Below are 27,723 nucleotides of genomic sequence, written 5' to 3' on the forward strand. Positions count from 1 at the left end.
AATACTGAGTAATGTTCCAGAAGCCAATACTGAAAAACGTCGCCGCCAATGACGAAGGCACACCCGACACCACGGTCAGTCCGAGAGCCATCAGTGTATACAGAGTTGCTATCTCGAAGTTCCATGGTTGTCCTCAGGAAACGAATGAAGGCCAAGGTGAACACAGGCCGCCTCACGAAGCCAAGGTGGTGAAGGGTTCACACCAACCGGGAAAGTTGCAAGGAACATGAAGATAAGCTGCCAGATTAAGAACAGAAAGCAAACGAACAGAGAAAAGGGAAGTGCCCCATATTGGTGATCAAAGGAGCCATCGAAGAAGAAGGGATACGATGGGTGGCCACACGTGGCAGACAAAAGGCTTGCATATCTGCTGAGGAGAAAGTCACGGCAGTAGAACAGCAGTAGTTCAGCAGCTTCTCCATACAGACTCTCAACCGGCATAGTGTAAAAGGTGCCAGTGGCCAAATGGATGCCACGATGGTGGATAGTACTGAGACAGCTTAAGAGGAACAGACGTGCAGATGAATTGATAAAACACCTGTAGTCTAATTTCGAATGGACAAGGAGCCGGTACAAACGGAGGAGGGTGGTTCGATCTGCAGCCCAGGAAGTACCATTGAGGACACATAGGACATTGACGGACCGCAACAGTGGGCTGCTAGGTAAGAAAAGGGAGGACCAAGAAAGTTTCCTATTAAGCATGAGCCCCAGGAATTTCATAAGTTTCAACGAATGAAAGAGCACAACAGGCTTAAGATGTAAGGACAATGGAAAAAACCAATTGCACGACCAGAAATTAATACAAATGATTTTGTCAGTGGAAAAATAAAAGCCACTGTCAAGGCTCCGTGAGTAAAGACGATTGAGACACTGCTGAAGACGTCAGTCAATGATACAAGTACATGGAGAACTGCAATAGATGGCAAAATTGACAACGAAAAGGGAGGCGGAGATGCCCAGCGGGAGACAGGCCATTATAGGGATAATGGCAACAGCAAAGAGGATGACGCCCAGAACGGAACCCTGAGGCCCACAATTTTCCTGGATAAAGCTGTCCGACAAGGCACAACACACATGTACTGTGAAAACTCTGTCTTTAAAAATTCCTGAAGGAAACAGTGCAGACAGCCATGGAAACCCCACTTGTAGAGAGTACAAAGGCTACCAGTCCTCCAGTATGTGTCCTAGACTTTCTCCAAATCGAAAAACACTGCCACTGTCTGGCATTTCCACTGAAAACCATTCATGACATGGGTGGACAAAGTGACGAGATGGTCAACTGCAGAATGGCACGCTCGAAATCCACACGGTGCAGTGGTTAGTAAATTGCGAGACTCGAGCCACCAGCTGGGCACGAATCATATGTTCCATCGCCTTGCAAACACGGCTGGTGAGAGAAATGGTTGGTAGCTAGAAGGCAGCTGTTTGTCCTTACTGGGCTTAGGTATGAGTATGACTGTGGATTCATGTCAGCATTTGGGAAATGTGCCCTCTGACCAGATGTGGTTATACATATTAAGCAGAAAGTGCTTGCCTGCAAGAGAAAGGTGCTACAACATCTGAATGTGAACAGCACATGGCCCTGAGGCAGAGGATCAGGATGAAGTGAGAGCTAGATCTAGCTCCTCATAGTAAAAGCGGCATTGTAGCACTCACGATTCTGGTAAGAGAAGGGTATTGTCCGAGCCTCCTCTGCTCATTTTCGATGGAGGAAGGCAAGGTGATAGTGGGAGGAGCTCGAAATCTCTGTAAAATGGCAGCCCAGGGTGTTGGAGATAGCAGTAGGGTCCACGATGACATCGTCTGCTACTTTCAGGCTGGAAATTGGAGAATGGATCTTGGTCCCAGAGAGCTGTCAGAGATTGGCCAACAAGACATAAAGAGGGAGTGGAACTGTTAAAGAACTAGTGAATTAAATCCATCTAGCTTTCTTGTTATCCCAAAGAATGTGACAACACTGAGCATGCTTCTGTTCGTAATGAATGCAGTATGCCATTGCAGGATGATTGTTAAAAATGCAGATAACACGTCTCCACACGCAAACAGCATCGCGGCATGTCACAGTCCACCAAGGGGCGTGGACACGGCATGGCAACGAGCAAGTGCAAGGAATGGAATGTTCTGCAGCGGTTGAAGGTCGCCAGGGAGGAGTAAAGCCTCCAGTCAGCATTAGCTGCCATCTGGCTGTGCACGAAGGTAGGGTAGGAGTCAGCAAACAGATAGCTCACAGGAAACGGTTGCTCAAGTACGTCTCAGAGAGAACAGACCACTCGAGATGATGGGCAACCTGGTCAGTGCAAAAAGGTAAGTCAAAATGGGAATAGGTGTGTCAGGAGTCTGAAAGGAACGTTGGTGCTCCTGTGTTAAAGCAGAAGAGGATAAGTTGATTAATAAGGTCAGTCAAGAGGGCACCTCTCTGGCAGATTCTGGGAAAGCTTCAAAAGGGAGCATGACTCCCCCATCAGATGGAATGCAAACGTCAGGGGGAAGGTCAAAACGGACTGGGACGAAATTTGAAAGCCCAAAGTGGTCATGACGACGCAATTTTGTTTGCTGAAGGCAGAGAACAAGTGGATGCTGCGATTCTAAAAGCAGCTGTAAATCCTCTTTGTGGGATCAAAGGCCATGAAAGTTCCATTGGAGGAGAATCATGAAGAAGATGAAAAAAAGAAAAAAAATGAAGGGGTGTCACCTCGGCAGCTGCCAAATATCAGCCAGCAAAGACTAGCTGCCACAGGGCACTGAGGCAGGAGGAATGTGCTTCATTAGGTCCACAGAAGCATCAACTTTCTTCTGCAGTCGGCCTGCACAGTCCAACGCAGAAAACAGGTTGGTGGTGCACACCAGCGACACCGAGGTCAGCCATGCATGGATATCACGTGGTGACAATATTGAAGAGGATCTTCGAGTCCGTGAAGGAGAAGATCGTTTTCCTCTGTTTGACTTCTTCGAGTCTTTTTTGGGAAACAGAGAAAGAATATTGTGTTGGTTAGCAGGTGGGACATAGAAAGTCTTCACGGGAGTATTCCTTCTGTCCTTTTTGGCCTGCCGGTTATGTAGCTGGTGACTTCGCCCGTGAGGCAAGAACTTGATGGCTTTTTGCACAGCTGGACGAGGAGATGGCAATGCTACCATGGCACTGGGCGATTTTACAACCTCAGAGCCGAATATGAGGTCGCATGTCTGCATGAACATGTCCTCCTCAGAGAGAGATAAGCAAGAACGGTACTGTAAGTGCAAGACGGTAGAATGCAGGGTTTGCGACTAGCCAATAACTTGTGAACAACGGGGTAAGGTACCGCTCATTGAGATACTCGGGACAATCTCGAGAGAAGGCAGCACGGTCGCCATTGCAGTTTATACAATAGGGAGCAGGAGGCAGACATCACCCTACCACAGGTTACACATTTGGCTGGGTGTTGACAAGACACGCGAGTGTGGTTGAAATGATGAAACTGGTAGCAGTGAATCGGGTTCTGAATGCACAGCCTGACTGTGATGACCTCATAGCCTGCTTGGATCACGGATGGAAGCACAACTCTATCAAAGGTGATAAAAAGAGTGTGTGTGTGTGTGTGTGTGTGTGTGTGTGTGGGCACTAAGGAGGCGTCTACCTCTTTCATCACCTGATGAATGGCAACGACACTCCGATCAGAGAGGTACGGTCGGATTTTTGCCTCTGTCAGACTGTCGAGCAGCCTAGAGTAATAACATAGTGGAAAGAATTCAGCATTTGACTGGCCTCAACACGAACAGGATATGAGTGAAGTTGCAAGCAGTTGTTGCGCTTGAGAATCAGAAGTAGTTCCCAAAAGCAAAGTACCACTGCGTAAACGAGAGCAGGATTTCACAGGGCCAGCAACTGATATTAACACTTTTCTAAACAATAAGTGGATTTACTGTTGCAAAGGCCTGAGCACTTCAGTATGGGAAACCACGAGGAACCTTGGTGCAGTTGGAAGAGTCTTCGAATCATTAGCCTCATTCCACTTATTTTTTGTAGCCACTGACTGTGAAGAAAATTGGCTCATTGCGAGAAAATCCCCCAGCGTTTCCGAAGGTACACTCCTTTTAACTGGGGGCCCCCTTCAGCAAGGGGTGCAACCATCTTAGGCGATTGTTCACACTTCAGGTCACACCTCCTGAACACCTGACACGAGGGACCAATCAGCAATTTGGGAAGGTAGCAGCTGGGCAATCACCCCTGTACCAGGGGGTACATGCAAATTCTACCTGTCAACCTGGGGCTGGGAATAAAGCGTTACCCAGACACCTGTTACCAAACATGTGGCCTAAGGATAGCATTTGTAAGGTATTCTATCTGGTCATCAATGCAGGGGAAATGGTGTTCATCGAAAATGGCCAGTGAGGAGTAGAGGGAGGGAGGTAGGTTGGTTGATTGGTTGGTTGGTTGATTGGGGTTGAAGGGACCAAACAGCAAGGTCATCAGTCCCTTGTTTCAAAGGTGGTCCATTCAGACGGATTTATATCTGAGAAGAGTCATAGCGGTAAAAGGTTAAAAAACGTAAAAGTGCAGTCGTGTTGTCAATGGTGAAAACAAAACAAGGGAAGTCAGCTAGTGGACAACCCCAAGGCTATGCTGGAGGCAGGAAATATCCCACCTCTGACGCAGTACAGGCAAGACCACCTGCTATTCAAATGCATTCACCCACTAAAATGTTCAAGTGCGTATTGTAAAAGGAGACTAACCAAATCTAAAAAGCGATAAAAACACAGTAAAAGGGAGAGAAAAGATGATCTTGGCCAGGGAGGGGAGTCAGGAATCTTCAAAAACAGCTTACAGTGGGAGACACCCCAACCCTAACTGCCCTGCCCCTACTCCAAAGGGAGATTAAAAACCTTACAACTGAAAATAAAAACCACTTTCACGGAGGAAACTGAGAACCAGTATAACCATCTGGGAATCACCTGTCAATATTAAAGGTAGTGCGGGGAAGTCTGTACTTAGTACCCAGAGCCAAAAGAAGGGGGCATTCCACCAAAATGTGGGCTACTGACTGGAAGGCTCCACAACCACAAAGTGGGGGTGGCTCATTAAGCAAAAGAATTACCAATTACCTTGAAGAAAACAATCTATTAACACACAGTCCTGTCAGGAGGGAGATAAAGATTGCAAACTTTGATCCCAGAGTCCAAGTGGACCTGAACAGCAACCGCTTCCAATGTAGTTTGAAGAGGAATCCACGTGCTAGCAACGTCCATACGGACCAACGTACAAACACCATCAGAGGCCCACAGGGGGCCAACCCGATTTCGACAGAAAGCACAGAATCCACGGCGGATCGGTGAGTGAAAACCAGTAAAATGAGATTCCTGTAGAACCACACAGGCTGCTGAGTAAAATGAAATAAGGGATTCCAGAAGGTGACGGTAATATCCATTATAATTCCATTGGATAACCACAGAACAATGATTCAAATGGAGGGTGAACTGGCTAAAGCCACTCATGCCGCAGGGTCACCATCCATCAACGACAAGGAGGGGGGGACATCCATGAACAGCAGGTCAGAATCAGATTGCGAAGGTGAGGACGGGACCTCTGGTGACACCAGAGGCTCCTTGTCCTGGGACTTATGTTTCTTCTTCTTTTCTGTTAGAGTTCGAGAAGGGCTGAGTGGCATAAAGGAGCCAGCTGCAGCAAGATCTGGAACAGAAAGAGAGCGGGCGACCTGGGGGCCCACAGACCGTGGTTCTCGTGGCCGTAGTGTGGCAGCAGACCTTTGACCTGGAAGGTGCCGGGAAGGGTGGTCCCGGGAGGGGCGCCCTTGATCGGCAGACACTAAAGAAGTGGGACACTTCTCTGGCGGGGGACAGGGAGTGGCGCCCGGAGGGGAGGGTGTGGGAACTGCAGGGGAGAGAAGAAGGAGAGGGTTTGGGACTGGGGTAAGGAAGGGGGAGGAAGGGGTGAAGATGTAATCAAAGCATGGATAGACGTCATTGGCACAGGATGAAGATGTGCATACTTCTTACGAGCCTCAGTGTAGGTTAGACGATCAAGGGACTTATACTGCCGTATCTTCTTTTCCTTCTTATAAGTGGGGCAATCCGGTGAACGTGGAGAATGATTGCCGTGCAATTAAAACACACACACACACACACACACACACACACACACACACACACACACACACACACACACACAGTGGACGTCCACAGGCACCACAGAGAGGGGTCTGCGAACAGTGGGAAGACGTGTGTCCAAAACGCAAGCACTTGAAACATCTCATAGGTGGTGGGATGTACGGCTTCACATCACATCGATAAACCATAATCTTGACCTTCTCAGGGAGGGTATCCCCTTCAAAGGCCAGGATAAAGGCACCAGTATCAATGTGATTGTCCTTCGGGCCCTTCTGAACACACCGAACAAAATGAACACCCCACTGTCCTAGAATGTCCCTAAGTTCCTCATCAGTTTGAAGGATGAGGTCCCTGTGAAAAATTACACCTTGAACCATATTCAAAGACTGGTGGGGGATAATGGGCATAGGAATTGTGCCAAGATGGTCACAGGCACGAAGGGTCGCAGACTGGGCAGCTGAAGCAGTTTTGATCAACAACGAACCTGACCGCATCTTGCCCCGAGTGTCCACTTCGCCAAACTTGTCATCAATGTGTTCCACAAAAAATGAAAGTTTGGTATTGGTGAAAGATCTCCATCAGTTCTCGTGCAGACCAGATAACGGGGGAAAGGTTTCGCCCCTAGCCAGCAAGCCTGACCGTCCTCCCAGGGGGTGGCCATGGAAGGGAAGGCGGAAGGGGCAGAAGAAGCAGCACTAAAAGAACAATTTCCATTCAAAGAGATGGCCGTAGAAGAACAGCCAGAGTTCTGGACCCGTATGCGTTTCATTTGTTTAGCGTCCGCCCTGATACCACCCACTCCGATAAGGGGCTCTCCCCACAGGTGCCACCCAGCCACAGCAATGGCTGTCTGGCACGGCGGCCACTGCTAGGAGTTCTGAAGCAAAGGAGTGTGCGCAATAAGAAAGAAATGTGGGTGTAACCGTGTTCAAACAGATTAGATTGACCTGGTTGAAGATATCTACTAGGAGAGAGCCTCTCGGACAGGGGCATGGAGAGCCCTAAAGGGGATGGTGGGCATTGAAGTCGCCAAGCAGCAAAAAGGAGGGAGAAAGCTGAGCAATAAACTGCAAAATGTCTGCCCTGGTGACAGCAGAAGACAAGGGTGAGTATATGTTGCAAAAGAGAAGGTGAAACCAGGAAGGGAAAGATGGACAGCAACAGCTTGAAGCTGGGTGAGCAAGCAAACAGTGTGACCATACACATTGTCTCAAATGAACAACACGACTCCCCCATGAGCCGGAATTCTCACCTCAGGAGGAAGGAGAAAATGAACTGAAGTGTGGGGGGTGAAAGCAATTGTTAGGGCATAATTTTGTTTCATGGAGGCAAAAAACAACTGGACGGTATGGTCGCAAGAGGAGCTGTAATTTAACTCTGCTGGCTCTGATTCTGTGAATGTTCCATTGAAGAATAACTATATCCAATGATAGACAGGAGATGGATCAAATAAGGGGGCCAGTAACCATGGTGCCTGCCGAATGCCAGAATTCGAACATGCACAACAACTAGGTTCAGAGGTTGGAGGGTCCTGGTCCATTAGTTCAACAGAGGTGTCGGTATGCAAGTTCAGTTGGCCAGCAGACTGGTTGTTGACAGTGCGTCCCGTGAAATGGAGGTCGGCCAGTTGACGGTATCGCATGGTGACACTGTTGAAGAACACTGACTTAGGGAAGGGAAAGATCACTTGCCTTTGTTTGCCTGCTTAGAACTTTGGTGTTTGTTGGGTGCATACCCAACACTGGCTGAGTAGACGTGCACAGGAAGCAAGTACAGGAGTACTCCTTTTGGGATTCCTGTGCTTCTGTTTGCGAGGCATGCAATTTCAATGGCACAGGTGAAGGTTTGTTTGTATGGTGTGCACACACAACAGGTAAAGCTATATTTGACCTTGGAGCTGGACGAATCCACGACCGTGGCATTAAACTGGAAGTTGCAAGTTGACGTGGCCATGTCCTTCATAGGTTAAAGTGTAACTAGAACTGTACTATAATTGTCAGAGGGTGGTTACAAGGTTTTTGGCTAGCCAACATTTTCCGAGCAATGCTTTTCCTTCGCCCGGATCTCCTGAACGGCTCTCTCATTGAGGTAGATTGGACAGTCATGGAAGGAAGCAGCATTATCACCCTCACAATGGAAACAGTGACGGGCTGGAGGTGGAGAGACACCTTCATGAGCGTCCGTGGTGCAGGTGTCGCATTTGGCTGCACTTTCACAAGATTCACAGGTGTGGTTCTAGTGCTGATATTTATAACAAGACATGGAATTCAGGATGTATGGCCTGACAGTAATAGCTTTGTAGCTAGCCTTAATATTTGATGGAAGTGCCACACAGTCAAATGTGAGAAATAGAGTATGGGTTGGCAGTAACTCTTAATCAACCCTTTTTGTGACGCAGTGAACTGCGGTCACTCCCTCGTCAGTGAGATAAACTATTATTTCAGCCTTGGTCATGTCATCAAGCAGCCGAGAGTATAGGACTCAATGGGAGAAATTCAGAGTGAGGTGAGCCTCTACTTCAACATGATAGTGGTGGAAAAGTGTCGCACGAAGCAGTTTCTGTGCTTGAGAAGCACTATCCGTCTCCAAAAGCAAGGTCCCATTACACAACCGAGAGCAGGACTTCACAGGACCGGCGATGGCATTTACACCCTTTGAATAACAACTGGATTAACTGTCGTGAGATTGTAACCACCTCCCGTGGGTGACACCACGAGGTATTGGAGTGCAGCTGGGAGAAGTGTCAATTCTTTAATCTCAATCCAATTACGTTTTCGATATGAGGAACTCATCACGGAGAAATCCCTCATGATTGCTGGCTTCTTCGATGGCGCACTCCTTCCTGCTGGGGGGGGGGGGGGGGGTGACCCCATCAGGAGGGAAGGGCGGAGGGGGTGGGGGGGTGCTTGCTTTAGGTAACTGTCCACGACTCAGGTCACACCTCCTAGGCTTCAGACAGAGGGATAAATCAGCATTGAGGAAGGTACCAACTCAGGCAATCACCCCTCCCTGGGCCTTGCCTTTACCAGAGGGTACGTACAAGCCCTACTCGTCAACCCAGTGCTGGGAATTTCACATTACACAGTCACCTTTTACTTGTCAAACGCATAGGGAGGAAGGTGATGAAGACCTTAATCGCTAATGCGGAGCAAGGGTAAGAAATGGGAGGCCAGGGAAAAAGACATTGGTCGCCAGGACGAATTCCCACACAGTTTTACGACGAACTTCGGTTTCCCGAAGAAGGCATACAACTCAGTCCCAAAGTGAGGGGAAAAGAACAGCAGGTGGACAGATATGCAGCAGGGAAAGGGAAGTAGCATTGCAAAGGATGGGGCCCCGTGATAGCCAAGCCCATACTCGCCAGTGGTTGACAGGTGGTTGAAGGACAGTGACTAACAAAGGTTATGGGCAGAAGGGTTAGAGGGACATAGGATATATTGCAGGGAGAGTTCCCACCCATGCAATTCAGAAAAGCCAGTGTTGCTAGGAATGATCCAGGTGGCACAGGCTGTGAAGCAGCCACTGAAATAAAGAAGGTGTTGGGTAGCGTGCTCATCAACTGGGTCTTCCAGTTGTTTCTTGGCCACAGTTTGTCAGGACCATTCAGGACAGACAGCTTGTAGGTTGTCACACCAACATAGAATGCAGCACAGCGATTCCCGGTAGCCCCGCTTTTGGTGGGATAGGTGATGTTTGTGGTTGGACTGGAATAGATGGTCATGGGAGGATGTATGGGACAGGCCTTGCATCTAGGTCTATTACAAGGATATGAGCCATGAGGCAAGGAGTTTGGAGCGGCCGGCGAAATACCAATGTGGGAGGGATGAGAAGGATAGTGGGTACGACATTCCTCATTTCAGCACACGACAAGAAGTAGTCAAAACCCTGGCGGAGAATGTGATTCAGTTGCTCCAGTCATCGGTGGTACAGAGTCAAGAGAGGAATACTTCTCTGTGACTGGATGCTGGGACTTTGGGAGGTGGTGGGTGACTGGAGAGATAAGGCACAGGAGATCTGTTCCTGTAAAAGGTTGGGAGGGTAATTTCTGACTGTGAAGGCCTCAATGAGATACTAGGTGTATTTTCAGAGGTACTGCTCATCACTACAGATGCGATGGCCAGGAGCAGCTAGGTTGTATGGAAGGGACTTCTTGGAATGGAATGGGTGGTAACTGTCGAAGTGGAAGTATTGCTGGTGGTTGGTAGGTTTTCATATGGATGGAGGAACTGATGAGGTGGAGGTCAACATTGATGTAGGTGGCTCAGTTGTTGAGGAGGAGCAGATGAAGCAAATGGGGGAGACGGTGAGGTTCTGGAGGAATATGGATAGGGTTTATTCACCCTCAATCCTGATCACTAAGATGTCATCAATTAATCTGAACTAGGTGATGGGTTTAGGATTCCAGGTGGTTAGGAACAATTCCTCTAGATGGCCATGAAAAAGTTAGCATAGGAAGCCTTCACAGGGGTGACCACGACTGTTCCCTGGATTAGTTTATAGGTGGTGCCTTGATAGGAGAAATAATTATGGGTGAGGATATAGTTGATGGTGGTGACCAGAACGGAGATTGTAAGACTGGAATTTATCAGGCATTGGGGAAGGTAGTGTTCAATGCAGCAAGGCCATGAGCATTAGGGATGTTATTGTACAGGGATATGGTATCAATAGTGATTAGCAGGGCACCTTGTGATAAAGGAACAGGAACTGTGGAGAGTCAGAGAATATAGTTGGTATCTTTTATATAGGAGGGCAGGCAGCCGGTTGTTGCTTGCAGTCTGGCCTCGGCAGCCAGAGGCAGGATCACATGTGTATGAGTTGTCTTTGCATGATTTTGTGTGTGTGTGTGTGTGTGTGTGTGTGTGTGTGTGTGTGTGCGCGCGCGCGCAATTTAGAAGAAGACCTTTTGCCCGAAAGCTTACTTCTTTAGCAGTCTCTCTGTTGTGCCTGCCTGCGGCTCAACATCTCCATTATATGTTAAATAGCATTCTAAAATCTATCCTTTTCCTAATATTGTCATTATTCCATCCTGGATTTTCCACCATTTTATTGTTACTGATTACACACACACACACACACACACACACACACACACACACAAACAGAAATCATTTTATCAAACTGAAATTAGATAAGTAGAAAATCTACTCCCAAGCTGTGGCATGAGAACACACATATAAAAAGTATTAAAGATTGCAAGCTTTCAGAGCCAATAGCTCCTTCTTTTGGCTGAAGGGGAAGAAAGAGGGATAAAGGAAAAGGACTGGTGAGGTTTTGGATGGAATGTTTAAGAAAGACTGAGTTTTGATGACTGCACCGGATGATATTTGAAAACCTGAGAACCTAAAGGTGAAAGATACGGTAATATGAAAGACAGAAATTACTGCCAAAACATCGTGCACGAGTTAATAAGAGAAGAAAGCTAAGTGCATCATTTGACTGAGGTGGGACAGCAGTGACAAAAAACTGACAGGACAGAAAATGAAAGACGAAAACTAAAACAGTGAAGAAAGGAATAGCTACTGTGGAAATATGTTAGACCGAAGAAATTATGGTAAATTAAGGCCAGCTGGATGGTGAGAATCCAGATGGCTCGTTTGGTGAAACAGGCACTGACTCATGTTGTAGAGCATGCTCTGCAACAGAGTATTATTTTTTGTTGCCGGCATACACACTCTGCCAAATCCCATTCATCCTAAATGATAATTTGCAGGTATTCATGCCAATGTAAAAGGCCGAATGGTGTTTTAACAGCTGATATGTGAGGTGTTATTTCACAGGTTGCTCTCCCTTTGAGGGAGAGTTAGAGTTATCCGTTAGGATGAATGGGCACAGGCAGAGGGTGTATACTGGCAACAGTTGCACAGCATGCTCTACAACATGATACTTCATGACCACAGTGCCTGTTTCACACACGTGCCATCTGGATTCTTCCCCCAGACACCAGTTTTTTCTGAACTCTGGCACTACAATACGACCTTGGCTCTCACCAGCCACCTGGCATTTATTTACTGTAATCTCTTTGGTCTCAGCATTTCTTCACGGTGACTATTATTTTCTTCACTTCCTTAAAGTTTTCTATATATTTCATTTCCTGGCCGATCTATTTTTAGCCATCATCCTCTCACTTTTCTCATGTACAAGGGTCACTACACGTCAAGGGGACCAGGGGTCCCCACTCTACCATCTTCAAATCTAATGAAATTTGGTGTGAAGGTTCTATGTGATCTTTGATGGTTATATACCAAGTTTCAGGTCAGTATATTCAGTAGTTGAATTTTTATGCGCTTTTAGAGAGAGGCTACTCATCTTCGCATCACATAAAGAGGTGCAAATGTGCCACATTTGCTAGGCTTTTATAAAAGTTTTTTTGTTCCCGATACGTATTATCATTAAACTACAATGGGTGTGTTGGGGAACCTGGCGGATTCGTCCCCAGAGTGGAAGGCTGGCACGCTACCACCAAGCATGCGGGTCGCCTTGGATACATCACGATCTCCGACAGTCAAGCAATCACAGTCATGCATTGTCCGGAGCATCCGCCAACAGCGCAATCCCGCAGCCAATCTGAGCACCAAGCTTCCATAGTTTAAAAATTGCTCGTTGTTGACCTACACAACATTAGTAATTCTGGCTACTACTGGTATCAGCTATCCAGGGTTAAACTTTGGTGACAATTTTTCTCCACCGTGTGTGTGTGTGTGTGTGTGTGTGTGTGTGTGTGTGTGTGTGTGTGTGTGTGTGTCATTTAAGTTTGATTTTCTACTTATTACCCTCCATTTGACTTTTATGTTTATTACTGTTTGCAACTTGTTTTCCAGGTGCGGAAAATAGGAGTTTTTAGCTGCGGACCACAACCAATGACACAAAGCATCGACAAAGTATGTGCCAAAATCAATAAAGAGACGATACATGGGCCCATCTTCCAACATTATTTCAAGAATTTCTAGAAGTTAAGAGGAACAGTTTCTCTGAGTATCAAAACATTGTGCAGTACAGCTGCAAGCCTAAATTAGTAATTTTTTGAAATATAATTTTCACTGTGATTTAAAGTGGTCCTTTTTTTAATTGTATCTGACAACAATCACCACAACTTAAGAAGCCTTGTAACACAGAAGTTCACGAGTTGTCAAAGCGCTTACAAGTATGTTGTACCTCCGTGTTACAGATGAAAACAGTCATCATAAAATAAAACTAGCAACTGCCATCAGACATAATAAAAGAAGGAAAAGGTACATAAAAGAAGAAAAAAAGAATAATCTAGAAAGAACGTCAGATTTCAATTCATAACATATAGCAATAATCAACCATGTAAGTTTTAAATAGAAGTTTCCAGGCAGTGATCACATATTATACAACAACTCACATTTAACAATAAAAACTAATCTGTTCTTATACCCTTGTGACAAATTCAGACCTCAAAATGATTCTGAAATGTCTATTCATAGATTTACAAGATGCTGGTTCCATAGTGCAACATAAAATATTGCAAATCTGTTTGTTAATGAAGCCATTGAATATAATGCAACAAAATATAATCTGCACTAAAATCATATAGCTGTCTTCCAGAACTATTTAGAGAAGTAAAATGTATGTTGTTTGTCAAGCTGTTTGACTTAAATGTCATCTGATAAGAGACTTCGTTCCTATAATTTTCGAAGCAAAAAACATGTTATAAAAATAATTGTCTTTTATTCAAGCAGTTGACTAGTTTTTAAAAAGAGTAATGAAATACTGAAATTATATATGTTTACTATTCAGAACTACAGATAACAAATCAGAAAATTCAGCTTTGTTCACAATTCCTATGATCGTGTTTCATTGTAATTATAGAGAAGATCTACCCAAGTTGATAGAAAATAAAGCTAAATGCATATTGCAACGGAAAACAAAGTTAAATACTGCTCAGTTTCTATCCACGTAACAGGAGTAGTTCATTAATAACTACCACAGTTTTATTGCAAAGCAAGAGGCATAAGGAAGCACTCAAACTTTACTTGCAAGCTGTTTAAGCTCAGGTAGTTTCAGGGCTGTGTAGTGCTGGAATGGGGACAGGGAAGAGGCTGATGGGTAATCACAATGACTAACGAAGGTTGAGGCAGTAGGGTTACTGGAATGTAGGATATATTGCAGGGATAGTTCCAACTCCACAATTCAGAAAAGCTGGTGTTGGTGGGAAGGATCTAGATGGCACAGGCCGTCGAGTAGGCATCAAAATGAAGAACATTGTGCTGTGTGGAATGTTCAGCAACAAAGCACACAATTTGTCGATGGCCATTCATGCAGGCGGACAGCTTGCTGGTTGTCATGCCCATTAAGAATGCAGCATGGTGATTGCAGCTTGGCTTGTAGATCACATGACTGGTTCCATAGGCAACCCTGCTTTTGGTGGGATAGGTGATGTTTGTGGCCAGACTGGGATGGGTGGTCTTGGGAGGATATATGCGATAGGTCTTGCATCAAGGTCTATTACAAGGATATAAGCGCCGAGGCAACTGGTTGGGTTTAGGGGTTGTCTGGGAATGGACAAATATATTTTGTAGGTTCGGTGGGCAGCAAAATACGACTGTGAGAGAGGTGGGAAGGATAGTGGGTAGGACATTTCCCTCTATCCCACCAACACACCTAGTCTTTTTCCTTCTCTCCTTTTCCACTCCACTCTACCCCGCTCCACCATCTAACTTCCAGACTGTATCAGGCTGCCATAGCCTCTTTTCATCTTGTCCCTGTTGTGTGGGCGCGCGCACGTACACCTGCCTATCTGCGACTCGGCATCTCCACTCCACGGTGAGTAACAACTACCCTTTTCATAAAAATTGTTACAGTCCATCCCAGATTTTTCACTCTTTGCTTTCGCCATGTCACGTTACATAAGGCTTTTTTGCCAGAAAAAGTCAATTAAGAGACCTGAATGAAGTAGGTACATTCTATAACATGATCTCATAGGAGTTACATGTGCTCAAATGCAGTATTATACAGGCTGTCCACAACTTACTGAGTCCAGTGCCAGATAAGATACTTTAATATTTTGTTTGAGACGCATTTCATACCAGTGCTCATCACTGTGAAACAGTGATGCCTACTGAATCCAACAGGCAGTGAAAAAAAAGGAAAATAAATTGCAAATACTTTATTGCCCACTGTGGAGTCATTCTTCATAAATACATACTGCTACAGCACGTATGGTAGATAAAATATGTCTTTAGTTCATATTTACAATGAACAATATGACTGTAAATCAGCCACCAATGTACTGAGTTGTATAAATTAAAAGTAAAATTATGTAACTGATTTCTTCTATTCAAGACCTCTTATCTGTATACAAGTATCTGTCAAGAAGAAACAACTTATACATAAATTCAGACCTTTTAGATGCATATTTATACTTCTGCTCTCACACCAGTGTCAACGTTATGAGACTACAGAGAAACAGTGATGACAGTTGTTAAAAGCTCTTACTTAACTGTGAGGGCTTTATTACCGATAAAGTAGTAGGCCTACACAGTTTGCACACTGTAAGGTACATACCCCATAATATTATCATAAAAGGTTCGTTAAATTTAAGAAACAATGTTTGTGAAACGGATGCCTATTCCAACAATTACAATCAAGTTACAGGTAAGTTCATCTACAGTTTTATACTGAATAAGTTGTCCAGTTGGAGTCCCAGTAAGATACCTCACTAAGTCACACATGGAGGTCCAATATCACGACGAAAAGCCTACTTCCAGGTCCATTCATCTACAACTTCATATTGAACAAGCTGTCCAGTTTCAGTCCCAGTAACATGGCTCACTCAGTCACACTAAGTGTTCCAAAAAATCATGACAAAAAGGCTCAACTGATATGGAAAGAATCAAGTTACATAGTAACGGCAAAAGTAGACACCGTAAGCAACTTTTAAATATATATGCCAATAAGAAACTATAGCTAATTGTTAATGGTATATTGTCTAACAAGTTAATCGCTTCACATTTCCCTTTATCGGTTTAAGTTACGTAGTGGACACAACCTCCCCTAAATCTTTGTAATCCTTGTACAGCTGCATCACACTTGTAGCCAGTATTTCTTACACGTTTTGTGTACTTATTGCACATCACACTTAATTCAATATTTAGGTTGGTTCGGAAGAGTGGAATAAAAAGCGAGATAATCAATCCCATCGGATTATAGAAGGATGGGGAAGGAAATCGACCGCACCCTTCAGTTCCCGGCATTTTCCTGAAACGGTGTAGGGAAATCCCGGGAAACCAAAGTCTGGATAGCCGGACGCGGGTTCGAATCGTCGACCTCCCGAATGCGAGTCCTGTATGCTAACCACTGCGGCGCCTTGCTTGGTTTCCACATCTAAAATCATAGTACTGTACAGTTATTAAAAAGCAGGAACTCCAACGCAGAAACCATAGCGATTTCAAAACTACTTTTCTTACTAAAGGAGGTAAAAGGCAACTAACTGCAGACACTGTAAGATATTTTTACGTAGCCATGATTGGCCGCCTAAAGATAAGATATTGGTAGCGAATGATGAAAGATACAATACACAACTTATCCATTCAGTAACGTGTATCCTAAATCGAATGTTTGCAACACTGTGACTGATTGTCAACTAAGAATCCATTGTTAAATACATAAACAAGACATCCACATGAGATACTTGCTTCAACTGTGTTGAACACTTGAAATTTATTTCCCAGAAAATGTTTTGTACTGTGACAGTATTCCAAAATGTCATCAAGGAACGTACATACCCAGCCAGACTTTTATATTATCATACTTCCGATGAAAGACCATTGTCCAACACTTACCTCCACATACAACAATCAGCAGAAAACCCAACCGGACTGTCAAAATTCGCACAATGCCGCCGAACCAAAGTCACTGGCAGTAGTATCAGCAAAGATGCAACCAAAAGCGTGAGGCGATTACAATTCAATATCAATTCAAGCCTATCGATATGTCAACAAAAGCATCAAAGCGCTCCAGACCGCCAAAAACTACGTCATCATATTATTTTGTCTAAATTTTACGTGCTGACACAGTGACTGCGTGAAGACACCGTTTCATTATTACAATAAGAAGAAAACACAATATATTTTATCGAACTAAAACCTTCTTCTTGCTGAGAGTAGTGTTTAAGGCTGGTAAATAATGTACGAAAGTGCGACGGGAACTAAACGGTTCAAAGATACTACCACAAAGTACCAAAATTATAAGATGTGAAAGGACAGAATTCCTATCCAGTAAGACGACTTCGCTTCCTGACCGGCCACTTGGAGCACTGCAAGAAAATCAACACATTATCTCGCTTTCCTATCGGTTGATTTTTAGTCTAATCTTTTTGTTTCCGTTTCATAGTTAACAGAAGATGGTTTCATACCATTGTGCTTCTGATCATGGCTTCTCGTGTGTATTGTACACTTTGAAATGCATTGTAGATATGTTGCTTGTATTCTGATTGCGTTCTTCTCAAACTCGCAATATTGGTGGTGGTAGTGGTTAATGTTTAACGTCCCGTCTACAACGAGGTCATTAGAGACGGAGCGCGAGCTCGGGTTAGGGAAGGATTGGGAAGGAAATCGGCCGTGCCCTTTCAAAGGAACCATCCCGGCATTAGCCTGAAACGATTTAGGGAAATCACGGAAAACCTAAATCAGGATGGCTGGAGACGGGATTGAACCGTCGTCCTCCCGAATGCGAGTCGAGTGTACTAACCACTGCGCCACCTCGCTCGGTCGCAATATTGCGTGGGGTAAATGATTCCATGTGTGTTTTTGTTACATTACATTAATATTTGTTCCACAGATCATAAATACCAAATTTCGTGATGATTTCAAACGTGTCAGTTAAACATAAACTTTCATTGCACTGTATATATATATATATATATATATATATATATATATATATATAAAAATTGATCTACTGAGACAAAGGAGTTGTCATTCAGAAATTCTTTTGATTTCTTTGTAAATGTCGCTTTGCTATCTGCTAGAATTTTTAGCTAATTGGCAAATGTCCAAAGATTTTTGTGGCAGCATAATTTACCCCTTTCTGTGACAAAGTCAGCTTTAAACTCGTATAAAACAGAAGCGCTTTCAATTGCATGATGTTTTGTGGAGTCATGTAAAACTGTTATTCCTTAGAAATGTAGGCAACTTCAAACTGGCTGTCTCGTTGCGCCAAAATATTCTCCAATGCATTTCAAATGGCAACATCAACACTGGCCGCCCCGTCACATCGCATCACGTCACGGCAACCTGAAGGTTTCTGAACAACAGTGTTGTCAATGCTTAGCAATCAAGGACCTCAAAATAATCTCCATTTCAAAAATAGTTACAGAAATGCTTACATAGAAGAAAAATGACCATAAATTACATTAAAACTTAACCATGTTGCTTATCCTATCCGAGTTTCCTGGCGCTGAGCGATACCATGCACTACTTCTCATCGTTTCTTTCGTCAGCTCGAAAGAAACACAGCCTCCTTCGCCTTCTACCCCTCATCTGCAGCCATCTGCGCAGCCACCGCTTAAGTTTTCAATCTGTTCCTATGAAATGTTTTCAAGTGTCTAAGGGTACTAAACACTCCTTCCACAGAGGAGAAACAAGATTGTTGTTGTGTTGTTGTTGTCTTCAGTCCTGAGACTGGTTTGATGCAGCTCTACATGCTACTCTATCCTGTGCAAGCTTCTTCACCACCCAGTACTTACTGCAACCTACATCCTTCTCAATCTGCTTAGTGTATTCATCTCTTGGTCTCCCTCTACAATTTTTACCCTCCACACTGCCCTCCAATGCTAAATTTGTGATCCCTGGATGCCTCAGAACATGTCCTACCAACCGGTCCCTTCTTCTTGTCAAGTTATGCCACAAACTCCTCTTCTCCCCAATTCTATTCAATACCTCCTCATTAGTTATGTGATCTACCCATTTAATCTTCAGCATTCTTCTGTAGCACCACATTTCAAAAGCTTCTATTCTCTTCCTGTCCAAACTATTTATCATCCATGTTACACTTCCATACATGGCTACACTCCATACAAATACTTTCAGAAACAACTTCCTGACACTTAAATCTATACTCGATGTTAACAAATTTCTCTTCTTCAGAAACGCTTTCCTTGCCATTCCCAATCTACGTTTTATATCCTCTCTACTTCGACCATCATCAGTTATTTTGCTCCCCAAATAGCAAAACTCCTTTATTACTTTAAGTGTCTCATTTCCTAATCTAATTCCCGAAGCATCACCCGATTTAATTCGATTACATTCCATTATCCTCGTTTTGCTTTTGTTGATGTTCATCTTATATCCTCCTTTCAGGACACTGTCCATTCCGTTCAACTGCTCTTCCAAATTCTTTGCTGTCTCTGACAGAATTACAATGTCATCGGCGAACCTCAACGATTTTTATTTCTTCTCCATGGACTTTAATACCTACTCCGAATTTTTCTTTTGTTTCCTTTACTGCTTGCCCAATACACAGATTGAATAACATCAGTGAGAGGCTACAACCCTGTCTCACTCCCTTCCCAACTGCTACTTCCCTTTCATGCCCCTCGACTCTTATAACTGCTATCTGGTTTCTGTACAAATTGTAAATAGCCTTTCGCTCCCTGTATTTTACCCCTGCCACCTTTAGAATTTGAAAGAGAGTATTCCAGTCAACATTGTCAAAAGCTTTCTCTACGTCCACAAATGCCAGAAATGTAGGTTTGCCTTTCCTTAATCTATTTTCTAAGATAAGTCGTAGAGTCAGTATTGCCTCACATGTTCCAACATTTCTGCAGAATCCAAACTGATCTTCGCCGAGGTGGGCTTCTACCAGTTTCTCCATTCGTCTGTAAAGAATTCGCGTTTACTTTTTGTAAATGTGAGAAATTTGGATTTTTGCCTACAGATTTCACATCAAATTTTTATTTCCAATATGTGGAGGAAGGTTTAAATACATCTAATCTAAATTTCTCATTCTCCAGCAAAGGATAATTTCTCCATTCAGAATCCAGCAGCTGACAACTAATTTATTTTTGAAAATGATAATCTCTTTACGACAGGGAGCACGGATTTCACAGTGGAGAATTGGGCTATGTTTGGTTCCACTATGGAATAGGGTCTGAGAAGGCAAATAGCCTGTTGGTCTGTCATACAAGCTCTACATGGAAATTCAAGCAACTTTTTAAAAAAACAATTTATGTCCTGTTGCTGTACTTCAGTGTTGGCTTTGAGACCATTAAATGTTTCCTGTTCAACGATACTCAAGTACATCTTATGTAACCCAACGAAGTGCTTTCGATTTTTATGGTCTGGCAGAAAAATTGGAGTTGTCTTAATAATGTCACAATTAATGAAATCAGAACACAGACCTTTTAGGATTTTTTTCTACTTCTGACTTCTGTTTCTGAAGGACAGCGACTTCACTATGAAAAAATTTATTAAAATATGTAAGTATGCCTAAAACATACAAGATGAATTCCAAATATGTCAAAGGAATTGCGTTATCTCTAGTTGAAAGCTATACCTGCAAGTTACCTACAATTTGAGTCCAATAAATGTCATTTTTGTACAAATGTGGTCTCCAGTATCCAAGTATACAAGCTACTGCATTGTGTATGCCCACACACAAAAACAGTTAATACATTTTAAGTATATTGCTCGTTTCAACATAAGTTTTGCTTGCATCTGTTTTCTGTAAATTTCTCACAGTCAATGGAGAGCTCCAAATTAGCAGATTTTGATAGTACTGGTATTCAGAATCATTACATCTTGTCATGGAATGAGTGTGTAATTCTGTTTTGAATGGTGTTGCTTCTTTCTACTTAGTGCCATGCATTTCACACTGGCTTCCAGTCTATGGATGTGTAGTAAGCTTTATTCATTTCAAATGCTAAAAACATTTTAACAGAAGACTGTGTAAATATTGGTGCCCTCCCTTAAATGTTAGAGTAAAAAATGGATGATAACAAAAATAACATAGAATACGAGCGATGTACTTACAGTGCATTTAAGTCCAGCAGTTTGAGCAGTAACACACACACACACACACACACACACACACACACACACACACACACACACATATATATATATATATATATATATATATATATATATATATATATATACATGAGCCCACAGCATACATACTGACAAAATCAGTTTTTGTTTCATATGAAACGAAAATAAATACGAAATGAGTTACACTGCACAAAAGCCCAATACTATGGATGAGAGTAAAATGTAAGCAAAATACAAGCAACATATTGACACTATATTTCAAACAGTGCAATACACACAAGAAAGTCATAAGCAGAACCATAATTTCCACTTTGTAACAGCCACACAGTTGTAATTGCAATACTGGGTTTTGAAGAGAAATATAATTTAGCACCAAACACACAAATTAAGTACAAATGAAAAATATTATCATCTAGTGCTTGTATTTTACAAACAAAGAATGCAAATTATGGTGCTATATTTTCCCGAATTGGAAGGTCACTACCACACCACTTGAAGTGCTACTGTCAGTCTCTGTTTCTGCATCGAAACAAGGGCTTTGAATCTTCTGTCACTATGGTACAGAAACAGAAAATGACAGTAACGCTCAGAGTGGCCTCACAGTGAACTTCGAATACTGGAAAATATGGCATGAAAATCCATACCGTTGCTTCGGGAAATTCGAGTAGTAGATGACAATATTTTTCATTTATACTTATGGGTGGGCCTCGTAGTCTGATGGTAAAGTGCGTATTTCGAAACGTTTTTGTGAACTTATAAAATAATTCGAGAAATTTCAATCAAGAACTAGGATTGGCTTTTCGTAGCTGCGTTGCAGAGACATGTAAAATTTCGTGAATGACATCATAGTCGCTTTTCGACCGTAAAATAATTTGTTTCTAAAACGTAATACTGAACGTTTCAATTATCAAGTGGAGATAATTTTACCATAGCGCTTGTTAATACCTGATAATCATCTGACATTACGTGACATATAAGGTGGTTCCACCGTATATGATTCCTGAATACGATCTTCTTCTGTGTATTGCACTGTTTGAATTCCATTCTAAATATGTTGCACACACTCTGCTTAATTTTTGCTCGCATTCACAACACAGTATTGGTTGGGGCAGAATGATTTCAAATTGGTTTTTGCTTCATATGAAACACAAGCTGAATTTGTTAGATGGTTTTCTGTGGACTCATGTTTATTTGTTACTGCATACAAATCACTGTGTGAACTACTCCATTTATTGTACTGTAAGTATATTGCTCTTACTGTACATTATTTTTCTTCTCAAACGTCATCTCACATTTAATGGAGGCTTCCCAATTTTTCGTTAGTGAGAGAGACTGGTTCTAGTGCATTTACTCCTGCTAAAATGCAGAAGTTTTGTGTGTTCACTATCAGTACGAAAATTTCCGTGTCGAAAATGAGAATGCTGCAATGACAAATGTACCATTAGGACACCCAAATACATACAGTATAACTGGCCACTGCCGGCAGGGAAGTGTAAAACGAATTTACTATTTACATTATTTCACCAAAAGGGAAAATAGAATGGCAATACAGATGAATCAAATATTAGCTAATTTGCTAATGCTGGTAAAAACATAAATACGCTACATTTGTAATGAAATAAATATTGTTTGGAAAAATCGAAAGACCTGAGAGAAGACATTGCGATGACAGACCATTAAAAAAAAGTACTAAATACAGATGTAAGGAAATAATTATGATTATTATTAAATTAGGGCATTTTACATATTTTATGGTAATTCAAAAGTTTATTGTAAATTATGTTATTATGACTATAAAATTATTATGATCATGACTGAAGACAGTGTCAAGTATTAGACACAAAGTCCCTGATCATATTACTGTAAAGAAGAACGTAAGTCTTGAGATAGGAAAACCAAGAAGAAGAAGCCTAAAAATTCAAGAAAGGTGTAAATGAAAACAGAGGATGAATAATATTCATACTGTGACAACTTAAAAGCACAACGAGTGAGAAGCCTGATTCTGAACCAAAGCAAAGATGGGTACATGTAGCCACAAACTATTAGAAATTGAAATGAAAGACATTGATGAAGCAAAAAATACAAAAGTGGAAACAACAATCTCTGTTCTAATGCATTCTGTGGTCTGCGACATTCCCGAATTTTTCAAGTCTGAGGATTTTAATCTATATATAATAATTTATTAATTAAGTTGTGTAAAAAACTTTATTACAATATACAAAGAAGATATTGACAGCCAATTAATCTACACATAACGACTAATAACTTCATTTAAGTATTTCTCAGTTTCAGGAATAATCGGTGAAATGCGAAATAAGTAGTTCAAACTTGCACATGAGGTTAGGGTTACGAGCTAACGAAATGTTATTGCTAGTCTTGTCCCCACATTTTACAAGCAGTAAATCTGTAGCTTGTGGTCTACTTGCTAGTGTTGCTGCCCCTGCATCACAGGATCCCGGGTTCGATTGCTAGCCGGGTTCAGGTTTATCTCTGCCTGGGGACTGGGTGTTTGTGTTTTCCCCATCATTTCATCATCATCATCATTCATAGGAAAGGTTTCTCTCGACGAAATTTTTTACTTTGTCGTCGTCTACTAACATTGGAAGTTCACATTCGCTCTTAAGGCGCGTTTACATTGAGCTCAGAAGATGTTTTTGTTTGGAACATTGTGTGCAAATTGTTCCCTGAACATGTTGGCAACATTGTTCGTTGTTCGCATTCCGCTTTTACACTAGTGAGCAACATTTCTACGTATTCGCATAGTCTGCTGCGGTGAATTGATAGGTTACTTTGTGTATTCACATCAAGAGATACGCTATGTCAAGTGAAGAGGAAGAGTTAATTACATTTGGTGCTGTATTAATAATACTTAACGAAATAAACAGACGGAGAAAATGATGTAGTCGTCGTCAGTGGACCAAAACATACTATAGAAGACGTGGCGGGAATGACATGCTTTGTGAACTGAATTTGGAAGACGGTTCTTCAGTAGGATATCGCCGTCAGATTTTGAAATGTTGTTGAATATTATAGGACCATTTGTTTCAAAGAATGACAAATTTCAGAAAAGCAATCCCTGTGAACCAAAGACTTGCTGTTACTCTTCGTTTTCTGGCATCAGGAGACTCCTATCAAAGCCAGCCATATCTCAAATAGTTCCATATCATCCAGAAAACGAAGATATTTAAATCCAAACCACTTCGTTTTCTAAAGTGTGTCAGTACCACATCCACATTTTTTACTTTCCTCTATTTTTCGTTTCTCTCATCGGTACTGAGACAAGAGAGATTTAATTTTTTTGTCCACGTCACTGCTGCTGGTGCCAAGCGCCGCAGCAACCTTTTGTAAAGAATCATGTTTGATTTTAGTATTTTTGCAACCTGCGCAACGTACATTTCACAGGTATTCCTCTGCCTCATAGAGCGACATCAGCTGGAAAATTTTGGCTCGTGACCACTCCATTTCAAATAAAAATGAAGGGACAAAAACAAACGCACCAGTACACTCTAGCAAAACAAACACCAAAACACTCACTCAGAGCAAACGAACACTAACGCTGCGTAGCGGAATTTTGTGGTAGCAGGCCACAAACAATGTTTCTTTTATCTCTACCGACACAGCTGTGGAACACCGATTTTGTGTTGCGAACATGTTGCCAACATCTTGCGAACATCGGTAGTCCGTTACTAGCCACGAACAATGTTGTGAACAATATTGCTAAATCAGCGTAAACGCGCCTTTACGCATCCTATGGTAGTGGATTTTGTGCTTTTGTATCTTTTAAACTTTTTTTTATTTTCCCTTTTATTATTTTCCCTTTCTTTGTGGGAAATTGCAAATTTCTCAAGCAGCTTGGATGTTTTTCCACTGAGTGTTCTTTCATAAGGGAGGTACCAAATGGAGACACTCTTCATGCTCGTATTGTGGACGGCTGTGATACAATACGCCAATCTCCAGGGCTGCATCAGCACATCAGGGGTTCCATGCGATGCAGGGTGGATGCATGTATCCTCGCTAACGGAGGACATTGTGAACATTTCCTGTAACAAAGTGTTTGAAGTCACGCTGGTACGTTCTGTTGCTGTGTGTTTCCATTCCATGATTAATGTAATTTGAAGAGAAGTAATAAAATGATCTCTAACATGGAAAGTAAGCGTTTCCGGACACATGTCCACATAACATATTTTCTTTCTTTGTATGTGAGGAATGTTTCCTGAAAGTTTGGCCGTACCTTTTTGTAACACCCTGTATATAAGAACATTAGATGAAGCAATTTCCAATAAAGTGCCATTAAGTCTGCCAGGAAATTTCACGTAAACGCAGAATGAAAAATTAATTCTTCATTAAATTACTTTTTAAGTGAAACAGTCAAAACTAATAAAGGAGATAAATATTGTTGTTTATGATGTTATTACAAAAAAAAAAACACGTAATGCATGAAGTAAACAAGGTCTAGGTGTTCCCTCACAAATACTGTTTGATGTGTCTGAATGCATATATTTGCTAACAAATAAATGTCGATGCTTTCACATGTTGCTTTGTTTCCAGGACTTTATCACAAAAACTGATAAGATCATACGTTATGAGGTTTACTTTGGCCATTAATAAACTTTATCTTTGTGAGTTCCTCAGTTCTCATATTATACTCCAACTTTTTCTATCACAAATGGTGTCACGTAACCTCACTTTCGCAGTTCAGTTGTGGGCTTAACTGAACTGACATAATGTGATATGATATGCAATATGAATGCAGCCTGACGTGATGTGATGTGACAATCTGTTGATATCTAGAGAGAATCAGCATTCAAGATGACAAACCATTCCAACTTCCACAACTTGATTTTTACAAAAATTATAAATAATACTATCTGCTGTCCATTCCTACCATTTCATGTATTGCTAAGATTGTGAAAATATATCTGCAGAATCTGTGTGAGCAAGTAAATGAGAGGGTTGCTGCTTCTTTCAATTGTTTCTGCCTACATTCATGAGGTCGCTCTATGATATTTTGTCCACTTACTGGAGGTTCTTTACTTTCTCTGTCCTTCCCTGCACAACTTTTTGTGATTTTCTAATTTATTTATCTATTTATTTTTTAATTATTCATGTCCAAGAATTCATCATACAAGATACACACATAATATTCCAATTCCATTTAATTAATGCAGTGACTGTAATTTGAATTCACCAATGTCTGCAGTGCACTTAGAAACCAAAGAAATTTCCAACTCACGTTTCTGTTTTCTGTGAGTGTTCTTTGTTGCAAGTGCGTATTTCGCGCCAAAACATCTCATTGCAAGACACAGTAGTGCCAACCTATACTGTGTATGTGTGTGTTTATACGGAATACATTCATTAACAGTGAAAAAGTCTGTTTTATAATTCAACCAACTCTCGTCACTTGTTTCTCAATATGCCTTGAATACTTTAAAGTTACAACAAATACTAACATTTATAAAATAGTTGCTAAATTTAAAAAAACCGTTCAGTTCAGTATTGCATCTTAAAGATCACTGTCTATACATTAACATAAAGATAAACAAAAGAAATAAAGAGAAAGATGTCAATATAAGTAACTTTAGACCAATATTTTTCAATGGCAACAACCTCAGAGCTTGTGGACAACAGATCATCAATATGTGTCTTGCAGCATGCACTCTGCATTCTATGTGTGATCCATAATTTATTGAACTCCACAATCACAAACGACTGATGACATGTGGTAGCCTCTTTTCTGCAATTTGTCTTTTGACCTTGTAACCCCATTTCTGAGCCTGTCCAGAGATTTCGACTTGGATCATTCTTCAGTGAAAGCAGCTGACAGATTTTCTGACGGTGTCATCCACTGGTGTCTGGACCTCATATTCCACATAGATAGTTTAGATTGTGTCTGTTAGAAATACTTCTTGGATATCAGCTGTGAAGGACGAAAATAGTGACAATGTACTGGGTCTTAATGGGAGGTAGATACCTCATACCTTTCTTTGCATGCAGCTATGTCAGACTTAGTACTACTGTGTAGAACAGTTATTACTCAGTAATTGCGCCAATACAAATACTTTCGAATTTATGTAGTGTTTTAATTAGGGTCAAATAAATTTTGGATTTTCACTTAAATATAATATTTACACTAGAAGACTAAAGCAAAAAGTTATATTCATTACACTGAAATAAAAAATACCTTCACACCATTGACTATTCTACAGTATTATGAACTTTGGCAAGTCCACACCCACAGTTAGAATACATTCCAAATGCCTTTTGTCACTTCATATAATGCTATGTTACTTTGTGAGAATTTAGTTATTACAAGAGATTGCTGAATGCTAGACTGATATTCCTATCACACAGTTTAAGAACATTGTGACTCTATATAAAGTATTTATTTATTGAAGTGGAAACTAAGCCACACCTGCATCATGACAAAAGTATGGGCATTATTTTGACATGATTCTATTTATTCAGGTACATAAACAAACGATTCAAGATATATAGATTCGAACAAATGAAAGCACAGTGAGCATAAATCAACATAGCAATGGTTCTGCAGTTCATTGGAGAGGGAGTAAGGGGAATGACTCCATGAAAGAAAGTTAAATGCCGTTTAACT

The 27,723-nt window shown here is 41.9% G+C and overlaps 2 protein-coding genes across 6 annotated transcripts in view; one reads left to right on the plus strand and one right to left on the minus strand.

The window, feature by feature from the left end:
• The window catches only part of LOC126412084 (dual oxidase-like), a 257,727-nt gene extending 244,576 nt beyond the window's left edge, over positions 1-13,151 (plus strand). For both annotated transcript variants that reach the window (XM_050081493.1, XM_050081492.1), the window contains exon 32: positions 12,921-13,151. In XM_050081493.1, coding sequence (XP_049937450.1) covers positions 12,921-13,049 — 129 coding nt within the window. In that variant the 3' untranslated portion in view covers positions 13,050-13,151. The remainder of the gene's footprint in view (positions 1-12,920) is intronic.
• Positions 1-16,998, minus strand: part of LOC126412085 (GPI mannosyltransferase 2) — a 263,581-nt gene extending 246,583 nt beyond the window's left edge. For all 4 annotated transcript variants that reach the window (XM_050081494.1, XM_050081498.1, XM_050081497.1 and 1 more), the window contains exon 1: positions 16,905-16,998. The gene's annotated coding sequence lies outside the window, so the exon portion shown is untranslated. The remainder of the gene's footprint in view (positions 1-16,904) is intronic.
• Positions 16,999-27,723: the final 10,725 nt, after the last annotated feature.

This window comes from Schistocerca serialis, chromosome 7 (genome assembly GCF_023864345.2).
Source record: "Schistocerca serialis cubense isolate TAMUIC-IGC-003099 chromosome 7, iqSchSeri2.2, whole genome shotgun sequence".
In the NCBI taxonomy this organism is placed as follows: domain Eukaryota; kingdom Metazoa; phylum Arthropoda; class Insecta; order Orthoptera; family Acrididae; genus Schistocerca; species Schistocerca serialis.